The sequence below is a fragment of the Pteropus vampyrus genome, unplaced genomic scaffold (genome assembly GCF_000151845.1).
Source record: "Pteropus vampyrus isolate Shadow unplaced genomic scaffold, Pvam_2.0 Scaffold139, whole genome shotgun sequence".
In the NCBI taxonomy this organism is placed as follows: domain Eukaryota; kingdom Metazoa; phylum Chordata; class Mammalia; order Chiroptera; family Pteropodidae; genus Pteropus; species Pteropus vampyrus.
Window position 1 is genome coordinate 3,799,246 of NW_011888920.1, and position 22,029 is coordinate 3,821,274.

General features: G+C 35.0%; 1 protein-coding gene across 1 annotated transcript in view; it reads right to left on the reverse strand.

The window, feature by feature from the left end:
* The window catches only part of LOC105297479 (rho GTPase-activating protein 20-like), a 67,943-nt gene that overhangs the window by 19,097 nt on the left and 26,817 nt on the right, over positions 1 to 22,029 (reverse strand). Inside the window, exons 5-9 of the mRNA XM_011368164.2 lie at positions 19,469 to 19,510; positions 18,432 to 18,516; positions 15,436 to 15,513; positions 12,715 to 12,781; positions 9,875 to 10,063 (exon numbers count right to left, since the gene is read on the reverse strand). Of these exons, the coding sequence (XP_011366466.2) occupies positions 9,875 to 10,063; positions 12,715 to 12,781; positions 15,436 to 15,513; positions 18,432 to 18,516; positions 19,469 to 19,510 (461 nt within the window). The remainder of the gene's footprint in view (positions 1 to 9,874; positions 10,064 to 12,714; positions 12,782 to 15,435; positions 15,514 to 18,431; positions 18,517 to 19,468; positions 19,511 to 22,029) is intronic.

Here is a 22,029-nt window from a genome sequence, read left to right on the forward strand (position 1 = left end):
ACAAAAAACTAAAATGCTCCTGCTCAGCAAAAGAAATTGTCAACAAGGTAAAGAGACAACCATCCAAATGGGAAAATATATTTGCAAGCAATACCTCCGATAAGGGCCTAATATCCAAAATATACAAAGAACTCATACAACTCAATAACCAACAACAACAAAAACCTCTAATGAAAACACTACAGAGATGTAACAGGAAAGACGTGTAACACGTCAAATGAAATGGTTCTGTTACTTGAATGAAGTGATGGTATAAAGTTTGGTAGAAAAGTGAGACCTTAGCTAAAAAGTTTTTGATTAAATGTGCAGTTCTATCATGTAAATCAGAGGATAGCAAACTACGCTTTGTAGGCCAAATTTGGCCTGCTACCTTTCTTTGGTGAGCTAAGGAAGGTTTTTTATCAGTTTTAAAAGGTTGGAAAAAAATCAAAAGAATTATTTAGTTACAAATAACAATTACAGGAAATTCAAATTTTACTGTCCATAATAGCTTTATTGTAACACTGTCACACTCATTTGTTTATGTATTGTCCATGACTGCTTTTGCTTCATATGCAATGATAGAGCTGAGTAGATTTTTTTGAATTTATTTATTTAAATTATTTTCAAGTATAAAGTACATTGGTTAGACATCTATATAGTTAATAAAACGATCTCCCCAATAGCTCCTTCCCTCTCCTGTCCCTCCACCTAGCCATCATATTAATGCTAACTGTATTCCCTCTGCCATACTCCCCATCCCGTGACCAGCTAACTACTAATTTGTACTTCTTTAACCCTTCACTCCATTCTCCCAGCACCCCCAAACCCCCACCCCTCTATCCATCACCAAATTATTCACTATATTTGTGAGTCTGTTGTTAATTAGTTTGTTTTTGTTCCTTAGATTCTGCATATAAGTGAAATTATATGATATTTATCTTTGTCTGATTTATTTCACTCCACATAATAACCTCTAGGTCCATCCATGTCATTACAAATGATAAGATTTCAATTTTTTAATAGCTGAGTAATATTTCATTGTATATATGAACCATAATTTCTTTATCCAATCATCTGTTGATGGGCATTTAGACTGCTTCCATATCTTGGCTATTGTAAATTGTGCTGCCATGAATACTGGAGTGCATAGATCTTTATGAATTATTGTTTTGGTTTTCTTTGAATAAATATCCAGAAGTGCAATTGCTGAGACAAAAGAGAAAAGTTTTTGAGAAACTTCCATACTGATTTCCATAGCAGCTGTACCAATTTGCAATCCCACCGACAATGTATGAAGTTTCCCTTTTCTCCGCATCCTCGCCAACACTTGTTTTTTGATTTATAGATGATAGCCATTCTGACAGGTGTGAGGTGATATTCTATTGTGGTTTTAATTTGCATTTCTCTGATGGTTAGTGACCTTGAGCATCTTTTCATATGTCTAATGGCCACCTGCATTTCCTCTTTGGAGAACTATCCGATCAGGTCTTCCGCCCATTTTTTAATTGGATTGTTTGTTTTGTTGTTGAGTTGTATAAGTTCTTGATATATTTTGGATATTAACCCCTTATCAGATGTATCATTAGCAAATACCTTCTCAAACAGCCAGTTGTCTTTTTGTTTTGTTGGTTTCCTTTGCTGTACAAAAACTTTTTAGTTTGATGTAGTCCCATTTGTTTAATTTTTCTTTTGTTTCCCTTGCCCGAGCAGATATACCCAAAAAGAAATTCCTGTTAGTAATATCAGAGAGTTTATTGCCTATATTTTCTTCTAGAAGTTTTATGGTTTCAGATCTTACATTTGTCTTTAATCTATTTGAGTCTATTCTTGTATACAGTGTAAGAAGGTGGTCCAGCTTTTTTTTTTTTTTTGCATGTATCTGTCCAGTTTTCCCAACACCATTTATTGAAGAGACTGTCTTTGTATATTCTTACTTCCTTTGTCATATATTAAATGAGCATATAGGCATGGATTTATTTCTGGGCTCTCTATTCTGTTCCATTGATCAATGTATCTGTTTTTATGCTAGTAACATGTTTTGATTATTGTAGCCTTGTAGTATAGTTTGATATTAGATAGTGTGATACCTCCAACTTTGTTCTTTCTCAAGATTGCTGTGGCTATTCGGGGTTTTTTATGGCTCCATATAAATTTTAGGATTATTTACTTGAGCTCTTTGAAAAATGCTGTTGGTATTTTGATAGGGATTGCACTGAATCTATAGATTGCTTTGAGTAGTATGGCCATTTTAACTATGTTGATTCTTCCTACCCATGAACACAGTATATGCTTACATTTATTTGTATCTTCTTCAATTTCTTTTTTTAGTGACTTATAATTTTCTGAAAACAGGTCTTTTATCTTCTTGGTTAATTTGATTCCCAGGTATTTTATAGTTTCGATGCAATTGTAAATGAGACTGTTTTCTTAATCTCTCTTTCTGAACGTTCATTGGTGTATAAAAATGCTACTGACTTCTGAATATTTTGTATTCAGAATATTTCTGAATATTTTGTAACCTGATACTTTACTGAATTCATTGACCAGTTCTAAGAGTTTTTTGACGGAATCTTTAGGGTTCTCTATATATAATATCATGTCATCGGCAAATAACAAGAGGTTTACTTCTTCCTTTCCAATTTGGATGCCTTTTATTTCTCTTTCTTGTCTTACTGCGGTGGCTCAAACTTCCAATACAATGTTGTAGAGGAATGGTGAAAGTGGGCATCCTCATCTTGTTCCTGATCTTAAGGAAAATGCTTTTAGCCTTTCCTCGTTGAGTATGATGTTAGCTGTAGGTTGGTCATATATGGCCTTTTTTCTAGTTCTTTTAAGTGTAAGGTTGAGGTATATTCCCTCTATTCCCACTTTGGTGAGGGTTTTTATCATAAATGGATGCTGGATTTTTTCCAACACTTTTTCTGCATCTATTGATATGATCGTATGGTTTTTATCTTTTAATTTGTTAACATGGTATATAACATTAATTGATTTACAGATATTATACCAACCTTGCATCCCAGAAATAAATCCAACTTGATCATGATGTATAATATTTTTAATATATTGATGAATTCTGTTTGCTAATATTTTGTTGAGAATTTTTGCATCAATGTTCGTGAGATATCAGCCTATAATTTTTTCTTTTCTTCTTTTTCTTTTCTCTTCTTTTTTTTTGTAATGTCTTTGTCTGGTTGTGGAATCAAGGTAATGGTAGCCTCATAAAAAGAATTAGAGAGGCTTTCCTCTTTTTGAATTTTTTGGAATAGTTTGAGAAAAATAGGTAATTCTTCTTTCACTGATAAAATTCACCTATGAAGACATCTGGTCCAGGACTTTTGTTTTTGGGGAGGTTTTGATTACTGATTCTTTCATTGGTGGTAATCTGTTCAGATTTCCTGTTTTTTCTTGACTCAGTCTTGGGAAATTGTGTGTTTCAAGGAATGTGTCCATTTCTTCCAGATTGTCCAATTTGTTGGTGTATAATTGCTTGTAGTATTTTATGATCCATGGTAGTTCTGTGGAGTCCATAGTTATTTCTCCTCATTCATTTCTGATTTTATTTGAGTTCTCTCTCTTTCTTCCTTGATTTCATTAATCTTTTGTATGTTTTTATATGTTTTTTATATGTTTTTATATGTTTTTGTATGTTTTAACTCTGTTTTGTTTATTTCAGCTCTGATCTTCATTATTTCCTTCCATTTATTGACTTTAGGCTTTGTTTGCTCTTCTTTTTCTAGCTCTTTTAAGTGTAAGGTTAGATTGTCTATTTGAGCTTTTTTTTTTTGTTTCTTGAGGTAGGCCTGTATTGCTATAAATTTCCCTCTTAGGACTGCTTTTGCTTGTCCCATAGATTTTGAGTCATTGTGTTTTCATTTTCATTTGTCTCTAGGATTCTTTTGATTTCTTCCTTGATCTCATTGATAACCCATTCATTGTTTAGTAGCATGTTATTTAGCTTCCATGTGTTTGTGTATTTTCCAGTTTTTGTCTTGTAGTTGATTTCATTTTATACCATTGTGATTGGAGGAGACGGTTGATATGATTTCAGTCTTCTTAAATTTATTAAGACTTGTTTTGTGTCCTAATATGTGGTTTATCCTAGAAAATGTTCCATGTGCACTTGAGAAGAATGTATATTTTGCTGCTTTTGGGTGAAATGCTCTAAAAATATCTATTAAATCCATCTGGTCTACTGCGTCCTTTAGGCCTATTTTTTCCTTGTTGATTTTTTTCCTGGAAGATCTGTCCATTGCTGTCAATGAGATGTTAAATTCTCCTACTGTGAGTGTATTACTGTTGATCTCTCCTTTTATGTCAGTAAAAATTGCTTTATGTATGTAGGTGCTCCTATGTTGGGTGCATATATGTTTACTAGAGTTATGTCCTCTTGATTTATCGATCCCTTTATCATTATGTAATGCCCTTCTTTGTCTCTTATTATAGCCTTTGTTTTTAAGTCTATTTTATCTGATATAAGTATTACTACCCTGGCTTTTTTTTCATTTCCATTTGTGTGAAATATCTTTCTCCATCCCTTTACTTTCAGTTTGTTGAGTGTCCTTTGATCTGAAGTTGGTTTCTTGTAGATAGCATATGCATAGGTCTTGTTTTCTTATCCATTCGGTTACCCTATGTCTGTTGATTGGAGCATTTAATCCATTTACATTTAAAGTGATTACTAATAGATACATTATTACTGCCATTTTATTATTCATATTTGTTATTTCTATTTTCTTTTTTACCCCTTCTCTTTTTACAGAAGACCCTTTAACATTTCTTGTAATGCTGGTTTGTTGGTGATGAATTCCTTAAGCTTTTTCCTGTCTGGGAAGATCTTTATTTCACCATTTTAATCGAAAGCCTTGCCGGGTAGAGTATTCTCTGTTGTAGATTCTTGTTTTTCATAACTTTGAATATTTCCTGCCATTCCCTTCTGGCCTGCAAAGTTTCCATTGAAAAGTCAGCAAACCTTCTTATGGGGGTACCCTTATAAGTAACTAGCTTCCTTTCTCTTGCTGCTTTTAAGATTCTCTGTCTTTGACCTTTGGCATTTTAATTATGATATGTCTTGGTGTAGGTCTGTTTGAATTCCTCTTGTTTGGGCTCTGTGCTTCCCGAACTTGTATGTTTAATTCTTTTGTCAGGTTAGGGAAGTTTTTTGTCATTATTTCTTCAAACAGATTCTCAATACCTTGCTCTCTCTCTTCCTCTTTAGGTACTCCTATGATCTGGATATTTTATGCTTCATGTTGTCCCAGAGGTCTCTTAAACTATCCTCATTTTTTTAAATTCTTTTTTCTTTTTGTTGTTCTGATTGGGTGTATTTTGCTACCTTGTCTTCCAATTCGCTGATTCAATCTTCTGCTTTGTCTAATCTACTGTTGAATCTTTCTAGTGTATTCTTCATTTCAGTTATTGTATTTCTCATTTCTGTCTGGTTCTTTTTTATGATTTCTATGTCTTTTTTTTATGCTGTTGAGATTCTCGTTCTCATCCATTCTCCCCATAATTTCGTTGAGCATCCTTATAAGCATTATTTTGAACTCTGTCTTTGGTAGGTTGCTTACTTCCATTTCATTTAGCTTATTTTCTGGAGTTTTCTCCTGTTGTCTCATTTGTGGCATGTTTCTTCATTTTCTCATTTTATTAGCCTCTCTGTGTTCGTTTCTATGTATCAGGAATATTTATTTCATCTCTTAGCCTTGGCCACATGGCCTAAAAAGGAAGGTGTCTGTGTGGCCCAGTGGCACACTCTTCCTGATCCCTTATGCCAGGGGCTCTGGACGTGATCTTTATGTGGGTTGTGTGTGATCTTCTATTGTCACCAAGCCTTTATTGTTGTTAGTAGATCAGTGGATGGGATTAACACTCAGGTTGACTAATTGTGGGACTTGGCTGCACCCACAGGGTAAGAGTTGTTGTGTGGGATTTGCTCTAGCATACTTGTGTACTTGTTGCAACCACCCTTTGTGTGTATCACTAATGGGACTAGTCAATAGTTGCTCTGTTGTGGTCTAGTGCCAGCCTCCAGATGCATTGGTTTTGTGGACCCTTGGCAGGGGCTCCTACATAGACCAAGGGCAGCTACTGCTTTTGATTACTCAGGGCTACCTGGTGAGAACTACAAAGTGATCTGTAGATGGTTGTTGCCTATGCTGGATTGGCTATGATGTGACTCCTTTACACTATCAGACGTAGGTGTTATAATCAGCTGGACTCAGTTGATTCTCCATGTTGATTATTTTATAATTTGGTTGTAATTTCAATGAGAACCTGGGAGGAGACAAACCCTGCTTTTACCTAGTCCGCCACCTTCCTGCTCTCTCAGAGCTGAGTAGGTTTGATAGAGACAACAAGCGGTGCTCTCATTACTGTACATTGCTGCTCCGTGTGATAAACTGCAGTTCTTTGAGTGCCATATCACTCATGATACTGCAACATTTAATATTTTCATTACACATCATGTCTAAACAAGAAAAGAAGATAGAAGTGGACTTCTAATGTTGAGCTTTCAACATCAACATTAAATGATACTTTCGCTAATTATGCAATGACATAAGAGCTGTGAAAAAAGAATATAATATGTGTCATCTTGCCAGACTAAGCACTCATCACTATATTCCTAACTCACAGGAAAACAATGATCAGAAAAATTTAGAATATTTAAAATAAAACATCTCAGCACTACAGAATTTCTTCATAAAAATAAAAAAATGAAAACAAGTCTGGAAAAACATGTAAGTTTCTAAGCGGCTCATTTGTTAGCCATGTAAAGAAAGTCATTCACCAGTGCTGAGTTAATTAAATCTCATGTGCTTGCAGTAGGTGAAGAAATTTGTACAGAGACACTAGATTTAAGACTGTCAGCCTTTTGGTTAGAACAGCTGCTTGAACAGTTGAGGACATTAGAAGTAAGATCAATAGTAGACTAAAAACCAAGGCAAATCATCTCTAGTGACTTTGGTTCTTGATTAGCCAATAGATGTTACCTATATTGCTTAGTTGTTTATTCTGGAAGTCAATGCTTTGTTTTAAGTAACTGAAGAATTAGCCTTCAATAGTATGCATAGAACAGCCACAGGTAAGAGTAGTTTCAGAGACGTTGATAAAACTATAATTTGGTACAATGTGAAGTAGAATGGGCTAAAACATGTTATATATGATGATGGTAAATGTGTGGAACAGAAAAAAAGTATAATTTGTATAAAAGTATAAATTCACAGAGCTTGTGAAAATGTAAAGTGTTTAATGCCTACAGTTATTTATTGTATTATTCATCAGTGGTACTGCATGGAAATTATTTGAATCTACCAGGTGATACTGGATCAGTAGTATCAACAATGAACTTCGCTCATCCTTGTGGAGTTAACTGTTGCCAGTTCTGTGAATTTCTGTTAGAAACAGAAGCCGAATAGCTCAGCAGCAGTCAATTCTATAGTGATATTTGAACTTAAAGCTGAGAATGAAAGTTTTATGATGAATTGCCCTAAACCACAATTACCGAATAGTGAATGGCTTTGGGAATTAGTTTTTGCTGACAATTTATGATGTTTCTTAATGAATTCACTCTAAACGGCAAAGAAAAACAGTGCTTATATACAATTTTTTTTCATTTTGAAAACAACTAACATTTGATCACAAGTAATGCCAAGAGGCTCTACACGCTTCTTGTGCTGTCAAGAGTTAAAACAAGAAGCAAGATCTCTAATCCCATACAAATTATAGCAGGAATATTTTCTGAGCTTGAACTACAGTTCCAGAAGTATTTTACTGACCTCAATGCAAGTGCAAAAAAGATTTCCGTATATAAAAACCTATTTAACTGTACAATTGAGGAGTTTCTACCTAACCTTCAATGGAAGTGACTTATCTGCAACAAAATGACATGTTAAATGGCAAATATTAAAAGAAGAACCTAACAAAATTCTACAAATGCCTTTAAAGAGAAATATGCTCAATTAAAATCATATACTTGTAGAATGATATCAGTATTTGGCAGTACCGAATTGTGTGAAAAGATATTTTCACAGATGTACTACATAAAATCTCATTATAGATCAAATCACTTGCAATCAATTGTGATGACTGGAACACTAACTTTGAACCCCAATTAAGCAAAATGTTATCCCACCCAAAGAATTAAACTTTTCTCAATAGTAGACTTGTAAGACAAAATTGTACTCAATTATTATTAGATATTGAATATCATCAATAAAGAATGTGTGGAAATTTGCTCTTTCTCTTGTTATATAAGTACCTAAATAATATCCTTGATTTTATCTTTTGGCCTGCAAATTTTGCTGTCTGGCTCTATATGGGAACAGTCTGCTGATCCCTAATCTAAATGAATGGTTTCCAAAGCAGTTGTTCATCAAAATCTTCTGTATTTAAAAAAAAAATGCAGAACTAGTTCACTTGTAATTTTTCAGTAGCACAGGTGATTCTGATGCCCAGCAAGGCAGGCATCATTGGTCACTGGTTACTTCATCCCTGATCCCATTTACCACGAATCATCTATAGCTGCAAACACTAGTATCCTAACTTACAATAGGGAGGAAAAAAATTTATTAGCAGAGAATGCCTACAATTTAATTAAACAAGTCATTGGCAAAACTGGGTAAAATTCTTGGGATTCTTGATTCCCGCTTATTTGGTCAAATTAATCAAAATAAAATTCACAAGGGACCAGGAGAAATAGTTTTAAAAAACATGCATAGAAAGCTAGAAGAGTAAAATACTAGTCTCCTAGGCTTTGTTATAAAGGCAATGTTCCCTTTGTATCTTTAATCAGAGTAACAACAGAAATATTAATAAATTCATTTATTCAAAAATATTTATTGAGTTCTTTATGTATATCAGGCAGTGTTCCAGGTGCTGGGAATACAGCAGTGAACAATACATATTTTAATGGATGAAAAACTACGACATCTCTATAATATGACTACAGAATGGCCCAAAGATATGAGTAAACAGGCTTAGGGTCCAAAAACTCAGTTTACCATTGTAGGAGAGAAAACAATGAATGTAAATATAAGGTAAGTTTTTACAGTTGGTGTTGGCCAGATGACTGATGATTTCAATACCGGGTAAAGCTGGATGCGCATGTGTGGGAGTGCATGTATAAAAGAGCTGCCACTGTTCACTGGGTACCTCAGTTGGTTCAGAGTCACAAAGGCAGCTACAGAAATTGAGCACCAAGTTTTTAGTATCTCACTCACACTTGTTGGTATCCTTTTTCTTCTATTTCTTATACAATTTTACTTTCAGACTGAGGGCTTAACATTTAAAACTTGCATTAGGGTAAATGATGGTCCTCTTATGTTGAATATCACTTTTGTCATTCTTTATCACAGGGTGGCTAAGAGATGGCTATGTTAACATGGAATTCAGATTCATTTAGTAGACTAAGAAGAGTTTTCTGTGGAAATCATCTTAGTCTTCACATACTTATCAGTACCAGGATCCAGAGAGGACATCACAGTCTCCTGACACCCACCACAGACAGCCTCCTTTTAAAAATGTGACTATATAGAGGGTACACATAGTGCAATGTATTATAGTACCAAGAAGGCATTGAAACATCTGCAACATTCATTGCCTGGTGCCTCTGACTGCAGCAGGCAGAAGGTTAAAGGAGAAAGAATAATGAAGAAAGAAGGGACAGACTATACTGCTACTAGCTACTGATTACAAGTCAGTCACACCTGCTGCTGGTTTATGAAACTTTCTTCTAAAACTCCATCTTTCCTTTCAAAACGCTTAGCAAATTCAAATGAAAACATATGTCTCTGACTGCAAGTCTGGGTCTTTGCCTTTGGATTAACTCTGTTTCCAGGAATGAAAACTTCTGCTAAAATAAGGGCTCTGTGAAGGAGGAGAAGCAACTCACCACTCAGTTTCTTAGTCTTAGCCAGGCGGCTGGGCTTCAGGATGAATTGGCACTGCATCTCTCGAGGCAGCTCTTCTAGGAGGAAGGGCTCTCGGAGGCTGGAAGGGCTGGTGGAGTCCTTTGATAACTCTGCCAGAAGTGCAGTGTCTCGAAGATGGCTCATTTTAATTCCATAGGGATATTCATGCCCTACACAGATTAAAATCTAAATGTAGACTTTAGGCTGACTGGTACTGTGAGCACATGTGCTACATACTGGAATGCACTACAGTTTGCTCCTGGGACTTTTGTATAAAGAATCCTTTTGTTGACCAAATGATCACCACACACACTCTTACACTTGGAGACCAGAGCATAATGCAGGTGGCCCTACCAGAGTAGTTTTAAGGAGGTGGGGGAAAGGGAGAAAAAAGCCAATCGTTAAAGCATATCATATTTGGAATGTACAGATTATTCTGTGAGTAGTACAATGCTGAGGTTCCTATGTTCGCATCTAAGAATATTTAAGGTATTCTAATTTTTCCTTTGACATATTAACTATATCTATAAATCTACAGCAAATTCTTGTCTTCTCTCAGCTTCAAATGCACGATTTAAAATATTTACCTTACCCATCACACAGTATTATAAGGATCAAATAAGTAAACGTTAGTGGTTAATATTATTTAGATAAGGGCAAAGTACTATATATTTCAAGCATCACTCATTACTTATTCAACACAAGATGTATGTCTGAAAAAGACATTTTATTACTTTTAATTAGTTACATAATCAGTTACTCAAGAGCATCGGGACTGGTTTGCTTGAGTTTTGCTTCCCTTCCACTGCTGCCCTGAGATTGGTGTTCATAGGCAATAATTAGAAGGAAGACTGCAGGGTATTAATAAGAAACAGAAACAAGATGCAAAAAGGAATCTGTAAACCAGAAAAACAAAACCCGGGGCATCTGACTGCAACATGAATTTTTGCTCTTTAAATAATTGCATATTTTAAATTCAATCTGCAAGTACCACTGTGCTGTAAATCTGTTTTTTGCTGACGTTTTGACCTGTTTGCTTTATTTATTTTTAAATAATTTTTTTATTTTTCATTTACAGTCAACATACAATATTATATTATTTCAGGTGTCTAGCACAGTGATTAGACATTTATAGGACTTAGGAAGTGATCACCCTGAGTCTAGTACCCATCTGACACTATACATAGTTATTATAATGTTGTTTACTATATTCCCTATGCTGTACTTTACAGCCCAGTGACTGTTTTCTTAACTGGCAATTTGTACATCTTAATCCCTTCTACCTTTTCACCCACAGCCAGCACTCACTCCTGTCTAGCAACCATCAACATGTTCTCTGTATCTATGAGTTTGTTTCTGTTTTGTTTGTTCATTTATTTTGTCTTTTAAGTACAGAGAATATGTTCTCTTCTATTCCTGATTTATCACTGAATGTAACTCAGTGAACTCTTCCTTTTTCCTCCATCTGGCATACACTGTCAATGTTCCATTAATATCATGTACTACATCTTCCAGAGACTGAGGCAAAAAAGAAAAAAAAAGAAGCTACTATGTCAGTAATAAAACAAAGTCAGTTTATCAAAATAGTAAGCAGCTAATCTAAATTGAAATATGTAAGGCCCATTAAAACAGATAAACAATGAAGAAATGCTGCTAAGTAACAATCATATCCCATGCCCCATGGTTTTTTAGTGAGTTAGCAATAAAGCTTGAAGCTTTTCTAAGCCTGAAAGTTACCATCTACACAGTTTTAATTAAAATATTTTACTAAAATTATTTTAACTATTTATTTGATTTTTAAGCACTACTTTTAATTATTGCTCATTGACATTTACGAAAATAATGTTAAAAAATAAACCAGAAATACAGAATTTTGTCCTCAGCTATGTGCATGATGGCTTGCTTTATTTTAACATATATTTTATATGTATTTTAAGAAAATATATATTTTGTAGAAAAATTTGGTTTTAGATTATTGGGATCACTTGAAACATTCTGAATTACACATGAGTGACCTGACAGGCATTTGAAAGGATTACATGAGATAATGCAAACGATATCCTTTGCATAATGTCTGGCAGATAATAAGGATTTAAAGATGATGAACATTACTGTCATCATTTCAAGATCTGTTAAATACTGTCCCGTATTTTAATTGCTCTATTCGTTAACCATGCTGAACAGCCTTAATTGATCAAAAACTGTTTTTTAGCTAAATGATTTAAATAAGGCGAGATATAACCTATTTACCAATAATTCCCCAAAACAAATGTTGAAATATTTGGCTAGAGAAACAGCAAAGTAAATTAGTGATGTATTAGCTAGTTGGTAAGTCAGTGAAGACTTTTCGGAATCTTCAGGTTCATATCATTTTTTTATGATGTCTAGGAGAGTTCTATGAGAGTAAGAGTCATGATGCATTCTAAGTGGTCTTCCATAGAGGCAACTTATTAGGTAAGAATGGGAGCAGGAAATTCAAGAACTAAATATGAAAAATAAATATACAGGGGTAAAAGAATACCCATATATATTGCTTTCTTGGAGAAAAATATTTTAAAAGGTTTGGCAAGATAGCTCTTTTTGTAAAGTATAAAAGAAGAGAGGAAAATTTAAAATTCTCTTCCTAACTATACCACTAGTTACTTGAGTGAAGAGATATTATCTAGCACATAGGAAATGCTTGATAGATATTTATCAAATGAATAAATTTTATGTAAGATTTAATATTTAATCGTATTTAAGCTTAGGACCATATGACCAGTTCTCTGAGACATTTAGACATCCAATTAAAATGCTATCTAAGATTTTCACTGAAACTTACCAATAAGTGGATATGGTGCCTCTTCTTTGCCAGAATTGACCCATAACTGGTAGTCTTGTTCAGATCCCTAGAAAGAAAAGAATTAACAATAATTCCTTCAAGTTTGGTAACTGAATGAAGTCCCCCTTTTTGGCATTTTTATGTTTGGCAAAAAAATTAAAATGGGGTACTATAAATGCCTTCAGATTAATGTGGGTGGTTGTAGCTTTTGACAACAACAATGCTGATTCCTACAACTCTTCTTCCCCCTCTCTCATCCCCAACAGAATCCTCCGGAATCCTGTCCCCGCCCCCCGCTCCTTTTTTTCCTAGTGATGGCCAGGGATCCAAGAACTGCAATGAAATCAGACTCTCATTATTATAGGTAGCCCATAGAATGTGAAATCATGTATATGCCTTTTCATAAAGGAAGAGCAATTTCCTGATTTTCTAAAAAACTAATCCTGATTTCTGCTATGTCTCCAGATTTCTCAGGGCACGTTGGACTAATCTCCAATATGCCTCTGCAAAGACAACTTTGTTATCCTGGAAGCCACAAACATTATTGTGTCTGTGATGGAAAAGTAAAATCTCAAAGGCTGACTTTTAGCTCAGCTGCTTCTGAGCGGAAGTAGAATGACCAGGAGGCTTTGAGGAGATAGGTAGCTGGCATAACCTGCACTGGCTTTATTTTGGGCAAGTCCAGTCCTAGGGACAGAAAAGACAAGATTTCTGTCTAGAGAATAGGCTTAGTGATGGAAAACGATGGAACTGTTCACTATCAGAATTATAACCCAGCAATACTAAAAATTCTACTTGAAAGAAATAATACTAAATTATACCGACTTGGCTGTATCTGGAGAGGAAAAAGCAAAAAAGGTTTAATGAAGCTAAAACAGATTGGCAATATTAATATTCTTACCTTTATCTTCTGATTAAAAAGTATGACCTTGACCTTACAAGGGAAGGTCCTGGCTATGGACAATCCCCTCTCCCCACTCCTCCAATCTGTCATTTTCTTCCCCATTCCCTAGTCAAAAATTTTTATTGCAAATAAGAGCAATGTAACAAAAATCCTTTTGAAGTCTGAAAACATGGTAATAATCCCTTAGAACAGTGAAAAATATTATATTGAATAGAATTATTTTTGGTGTGAGGAGACTGATCACTTTATCCAAGGGAAAAGGATATTAAAAAATGAGTCATGTCATTAATCTCCCTTCCTTCCCCCTTAAACTACTCATTGTCTTCCAAGATATAATTATTTAAGCTTAGAAATCAATGCACAGATGCCTTCTTTACTCAATGCACATAAATCTAGTTACATCTTAAATACATTATTAAATTTAACTAAAAGAAATCAGATTTCTTACCCTACGTTTTGGTTGCCCTCAATTCCCAAAGGCTTACTATAGCACTGTGTACAAGCAAATCTAAATACAGATAAGACTATGGCATATATTAAAGATATGTCATGTGTCACCTCATAGTAACAGCATGTTATAGAGAATCTCACTCAAGAAATGGTGCTGTTCAAGTGCTTCATTTAGTTTCCATCCTTTTGAAAGTCGTTCCCTTTAATATAAGTATTCGATGTATGTTGTTTATATACCGGTAGGTAGGAGATGAGAACTTTCCAATTCTCTTTCTCTTTCATCCTTAAACATTAAAATCTTCTCCATTAATACAATTTCAAAACCTTGTCTTTGCCCCATAAAACAGAAAGAAGCAGAAGCTAAAAGCAAAACGGGAAAATGTGGTGTGCACACTAAAATTCTTTTTTTTCCTCTCGGCAAATATTTTTTCTTTTCTTTTTATTCACTTGATGTAATTTATATAATTTCCAATTTTACATATTTGACTCCTTTTACCCATCTACCCTCCCCTTTCCCCCTCCCTACACTCTGGTAATCACTAGACTATTGTACATGTCTATGAGTCTCTGCTTATTTGTCCTGTTCATTTGTTGCTTTTAGGTTTATAGCCCACATAAGTGATATCAAGACTATATTTCAGGGATCATTTCTGTAGTTTATTATTAAAATTCTTTAAATCTTGTTTTTTTAATTTTCCAGTTCATTAGAGATACCAGCCATCTCATCTTCTGAAACTGTAGCCAGTAAATACTGTTTCTAGCTATGTGTACTTTATGTAAAAATTCTACTACAGAGCAAATCCTTCAGAATTCATTATCATAAGACTTACTGAATCTTGGGATAGTAAGAAAATAATTAGGTAAGGGAGAAGAACCAGGAGAGGATATGGGGAAAGAATGGTAATACAGTGACAAGTGGGAAAGGAGAAGGAGGTTGAACCTTCCTTGTTAAGAATCTTATAGCTAAAACTCTCCTCCAGTCCTGGGAACAGAAAAGATATATATATACACATATATATACATATGTATATATATATGTGTATATATATATAAAAAATAATATGTATATATATATGTATATATATATATATATAAAATAAAAGTACATGTTATTTTATTATCACCCTAAAATTAAGTCTAATCTTATGCTTTTCAGTTTGCACAGGTTTTAAAATAGGAGTAAAAGAATAGCACCCAATGTTAAGCTAATATCAAGGCTTTACTGTCCTTATTGTCTATATTTTGGGGGACAAAATATAACTTTGGTATCTTTAGTAATCAGGTGTCTTATAATAGAAGAGATAATATTTATATGAATCTAAAGTATCAAAGTTTGTTAATTAAGAATATCTAACCAAGTAACTTACAGTTATCCCTAGTATTGATAGGGACTTGTTGATAATTTCGCTCGCTGTATCTGAATTCTTTATTGTTATAGTTTTAGACTGTAGAAGAAAAGAAAAAGAAATCTCACTATAAATAAAGGATTTTAAAACAGGAAGAAATACTTATTGTTAAATGATTAAAGGCAAATCCTGATTTCAAGCGTTGACAGAGTAAAGCATATAACTTAACTAGAACACAAAACTCTGAATATAATTTACTTTCATTCCATTATATATGCCTTTTAATAAAACATATCTTTAAAAAAAAAAAAACCACGTGGCTCACAAATCTAAGAACTTAAGCAGAAAGAAAAAGAGTAAACATATTTCAAAGAAAGTACATGGACCACCCTCTGGACCGAACAGAGATCAGTGAAGTTGATCCTTTGCATCATTTCCATAATGCAATGTGTAATAAAAAAGGGAGAACTGGATCAATTTCTCTTTCTTCCTGAGTACTGTCTTCACAGTGTGGGTTTTTATTTCTTTGCATGGAAAAAGTCAGTTTAGGTAAATTCAAAATAAGAACTGGTTCTAAAAGACATTTTAAGTTTAGAATTTTTAAAAACCACTATTTATTGAGCACTTTCTATACATCAGGCACTGTGGCTATGGAGATTTTTGCTGTTGAAATCCATAGAGGCCTTAAAACCCATGAGTTTTGCAAGGAGGACTGAAAATTTTAGAGAGCTCAATTCTGTTACCAACTCCGCCATTGAATAGGGCATCTATAATAGCTCTGTGCTGAACTACATTAAGAAATTACTACTTAAAAATAGGAAGACACTTTGCAACAAACAAAAGGGGTTAACACGATTCTGAGATGGTGATAGTTCACTGAATTCTAACAGTGTTTAAATATAAGATGATGTTATGCTATCAGAAAAGAAATATTAACAACACATACAGTATTTACATGTTATAATTATCAAATAATCAGGAATTAAGGCTCTGTCCTTGATAGGGCTTAAGTGGCACAAATAAGTAGCATAAATAAAAACAAAATGACATAAAGCCAAAAATGACATAAAACAAAGCAAAGTGAAATCCATTGATAATTCATCACTTATCCTTCCATTACAGTATTATTTCTCTATGAGCCAATTACTTGACATGACAAATTGCCTCTTAAGGTTGCTTGTTAATTGATTTCACATTGTGCTCCTCCTAGTTCTAAGGATTATGCAAAAGTGTCTCAGAACCCAACAGGGAGAGCATAGAACACCCAACTAACACAGTGTTTGTCTTCTATCGGAGTGGCAAAGATGTTTTATATACTGGGCTTTAAATTGAGATATAATTTTATGACAGGCTTCTGCTGCTTCTTTTTTTTTTTTAATCTGTAAACCCCACCATTTAATTTAAAGAAGCTGTCTCATGAAGTCTGTTGTAAAGTGAAGACTACCCTGTAGTACAAATAATCACTCCCAATGTACCTGGTTTCTAAGATAATTTTTCTTAATATTAGGCACATATGTTCAAAACAGTAATTATAGGATGTGTGTGTTCCCCCGCATGCCTCTCTGGTAGACAATACAAATAAATTTCATCAGCTAGTGCCCTTTGGCCAATAAACAAATAAACAGACAAAACTGAAAATGTGGCTATTTTTTTCCATTTAGCAGAATTCACTGATAGATTGCATATCTAAAGGCCAAGGATAAAGAATTCTTCTCCGTTCATGCACTCCTATTTGGAGGGAATCATTCTCTCTGGATGCAGGGCTCCCTGAAAGGAGACTCTTGGCATGAAGCAACTTCAGAGAGCAAAGGACAGTTGTCATATCATTGTTGATTTAACCAGGGTACCAGTGATAAAAAAAAACCAGCACCCAACCACATTGCATGTCTTCCCTTCCAACGTGAGAGTGGGTCACTAGTCCTTTCTCAAGCACACATTTTCCATTCACTGAAAGTGTTAAAAAAAAAAAATAGTTCAAGGGACTTTCTATGAAAATCCCGAATGTAACCAACTGTCACAACAACTGAATCAAAGCCAGCAGTAAAAAAGTGTTTTGTTTTGTTTTATTCTGGGGGCAGGGGGATGGGCTATTTTGCTACAGAAGATCTCTGCAGTGTTCATACCATAAAAATTTGAGTATTTTTCTCAAGCAGTGACATCTGTTACTCATGTGTGAACATCTGCTTTTGGCCAAAACATGATGTTTGTACTACACGTTTCCCACTCAGGAAACTATTCTGTGTGATCTAGAGTTGCTGTGAAGTACAGCAATGCATAGTAAAAAGAAAAAATATTCATAAATTTCCATTGTGTTCATCACTGATAACGTCCTAGCACTAGTACTATATTTTAGTCATCAAATTACACATAATAACTGGACTTAAATAGACTTCATTTTTATTTGAACAATATAATACAAACTGTGAGGTAGAAACATTCTAATCCCTTAAAAATGTCACCTCTTCCAGCTCATTCATTTATTAGCCAGAGGGATTCAATTCCTAAAAACTCAAAGAATGAAGAACTTTCCAAAACCACTTTCTACTTAAGAAGTGATCTAAGTTGGGAAAAATTACTCAGTACTAATAGGAAATAACTCCTCATGGAAATGGCTTTAGTACAAGCCTTTGCAGCTGTTATTGAAAGGGTCCAGAGGAACATCAGTGCCAGAGGAAAGGAAGAGGTGTCTGACCAGCAAAACTCCTTCCACATGTAAATGTTAAATACTGTGGTCAATATGAATTTCTCTTGCTTCATTTCCTCTAGGGTTTACTTTTTATATACACAAAGACATACACATACCCAGGAAAATGCACTTTCCCACAGCAGTATTTCTAATGCCTACCTTGCATAACACATACACTGCCTACCTGCCTCTCTCTCTCTTCTCTTTCCTCCCTCCCTCCCTCTCTCCCCTCCCTCTCTCCCTCTCTCCCTCTCTCTCTCTTTTTTTCATTTGTGGTGTTCTGCCTTATGCTGGGACTTGGAATTTAATTTTCTGGCTTAGAATCACTTACATATGCACAATTCCCAATGTCCTTGGTGAAGATTTTGAGGGGAATGCTCTTCGGATAGTCCTTTTCTTTCTCTGCATTGATGTATCTAATCAAATGCAATGACAATCCAAAACGACACTGAGTCAGATTTCACAAAAATTGCTTATTTTTATATCAATCTATTTTGCTAATATTTTCAATATACTTATATGTTATTTTTAAAAAGACAGATGGAAGGACTCAGCAAAGTCAGATTACATTATGGGTTGGAAGATAAAAAAACATGAGGATATTAGGCATGGGCACACACAAAAAAAATGGGAGATCCATTTCAAGTGAGGTTTGTTTTGAGAAGCATGGTCAGGTTTAGGCACTTCTGGGTGATGTTTTATCCTCAAAGTTTCCCTACCTTCTCTGGACAGGCCCCAAATCTGACTTATGTACGGGAGCACATCTAATATTTTACGAGACCGAGCCAAAACAATGGCCCATCACTATTTCATTTAGCTCTCCAGTGGAATATAAATCTTGGTTATCCCATTGCTTGGGAAGGTAGAGATGGAAGAATAGAGAAAAGAACTAAGGGAATAAGAGATGAACCTAATTTGACCATTTTAGCCTGTATGCTCGAAGGTAGGAATAACAATTGATTTTTGAGGTGCTCAGCAGAAAACCCTTCACATATGAAAACTTAATACATGCTTTGAGGAAACTATTAGCTCTAAATGGTAGGTTGGAAACAGAAAAAGAGATTGGAGAAATTATCAACTAATTTCTATCTAAAATAATCTAACCAGACCTCAATGTTCTCCCTACGAGAAAGTAAGAAATACATGTAATGACAGAATATTACTTACAGTATGTAGTAGCTAGTGTACAGTCTAAACAACAGCTTATTTGAGGATGAATAAACAATTTCTACTAAGGAGAGGGGAACAGTTTGGGGCACACATCTTTGCAGAGAAGGGGAACAGTTTGGGGCACGCATCTTTGCAGAGAAGAATTTAATTCATTTAACTACAGGATAGAGATTAAAAATATGGATATGGAAAAAATACCTCTGAAGGAGGGAAAGCCATTCATCCTTCTGTTCTGGAAAACTGCAATCAAATAAAATGGGAGAGAAAAATTAAACCACATAAAATACTTATACTATCATGTTCAAGACTGTCAGGGAACTACCCACAGCCTGTTATGGATGTAGCTGCACACTACTGCAACCTTGGCATTCCTGGATTCTGGAGAACTCTGAAGTGAAACTTCTCATTAGCAAAACTATATATTCAAGTCTAGTTTTAATTAAACCTCTTGGATGGATCCAAGAGAGACCCATTTTCTTGCTTTCCATCTCTCTATGAGTGCTACTATTAGAGTGGAAGGAATACTTAATTTGGAATTCAAACATCGGTTTCAAGGATAGATGCAAAAACTATATGATCATGTGCAAATCATTTAACATCTCCAAGCTTCAGTGTCCACATCTATACAACTGGGCTAATTATCTCAGAGTATTTTTATAGCTTTCAGTGTCACACAAATAGGAAGTATGTTTAATTTGAGATTAAAGAGAAATTTAGCATTATCAGTGGAAATATCCTGGCCTAGAAACCTGTTTGTTGTCAGGAAAAGAAACATTTATTTCTTTATACATATAGCAGCATCATAAATTGGTAAACTTATTCTTAATCACTATAATCTTCTGATTAAGATCAGTTCATTTACAACAAAAGTATATTAATTTTTCTGCTGAAGTCACTGCTACATTTAATTCTTAAAGTTAAAAATAATTTAAAGTTTATTTCTATATGGCCTTGTTCTTCACTAGGTTTTAAAAGATTATTTCTAGAGTTTGGAGAAACATGACAGAGTGTAAGACATCTCAAGATCTATCCTCTTGAAACAACAATAAGTTGAACATCTAAAACTCAATAAAAAACACCCAAACTACACACCAGCACATCTGAGCGTGGGATCAGCACATCTGAGCATGGGATGTGCACTACCACAGGTCAGAACCCCAGGTGTCAGATGATGGACTTGGAGAAACAAAGCTGCCTCTTGCAGCCACTGGAGCTCCCTGTAGGAGGAGGGGGAGGGGAGAAAGTGCAGCGAGTTCCCCGAATAGCCCTGCCTGGGAGAGTTGTGATCTCCACGTGGCTGGTGGCAGGGTCCAGATATCAAGGCAGAAAGCTGAGAAATGGGGAGGGCAGAGAAACAACAGTTGATTTTTACCAGCTGTGACTGCAAAACCAATGCTGAGCCGCAACTTCCATCTCCCAACCCAGAGGGACCTTCCCCCCATGTCCTCCAAAATCAAACACCGTGGAGCCCCAGGGGAATCTGCGCGAATGCTACCAAAATTGTCGCTAACACTGACAGGGACTGAGACTGAGGGTAGCGAGTATGATTAAACAGCTATAAGAAAAAAAAAGGCATTATTAAGGGCTTTATACAAAGCAGGGATCCAAGAGGCTCAGATGCCACCTACTGGAAACTAAAAGAAAAACACCTTCTTTGCAACAGGCTAAAGAGAGACCTTTATATAACAAATCATCCTTCTGGGGAAAAAAAAAAGTAGAATACACTTCCATTCATGCTCAGGTGGAAAAATAGTCCATTAAACACCATGAACAACCAAGGTGAGAAGACAGCTCAGAAAGAAAGAGAAAAATCTCCCGAAAATAAGCTTACAGACATAGAAATATGCGACTTAAATGACAGAGAACTCAGGATGGTACTTCTGAAAACAGTGAGATCTGAAACGAGTCATATCAACAATTTCAGGAACTGAAAAAACAACTAGATGAGCAGAATGAATTCTTTAGCAGGGAGATTGAAACCCTCAAAAGAAACAGAACTTCTGGATATTAAAAACACACTGCAAGAGCTGAAAAATGAAACGGCAAGCTTGGGAAATAGAGTTGACCAAATGGAGGAAAGGATCAATGATATCAAAGAGAGAAATCTAGAAATAAATCAGAAAGAAGAAGAAAGAAATCAAAGAATGAAAAACGATGAAAGAGAAATACAAGAACTAGCTAATACCATCAGGAGAGGAAACATAAGAATCATGGGCATTCTCGAAGACGAGGAAAAAGAGCAGGGGCTAGAAAGCATTTTCAGATACATAGTTGACGAGAATTTCCCAAATCTAAGGAATGAGCTGGAGCTTGGAATTCAAGAAGTCAGCAGAACACCCAATTATCTCAACCCAAAAAGGCCTTCGCCAAGACACACTGTATTAAAATTATCAAAAATCAATGACAAAGACAGAATTCTCAGGGCAGCCAGGGAGAAGAAGGTAATAACCTATAAAGGAAAGCCCATTAGATTATCGTCAGACTTCTCAGCACAAAATTTACAAGCCAGAAAGGAGTGGAATCAAATATTCAAAAAATAAATGAAAGGAACTACCAGGCTAGAATAATGTATCCAGCTAAGCTCTCCTTTAGATATGAAAGAGAACTTAAGACCTTTCCAGACATACAAAAATTGAGGGAACTCTCCACTATGAGACCTGCATTACAAAAAATACTGAAAGGGATGAGTACACCTAAAACAAAATGACCAAAAAAAAAAAAATACATAATTAGGAGTAAAGTGACTATCAGACAAATAG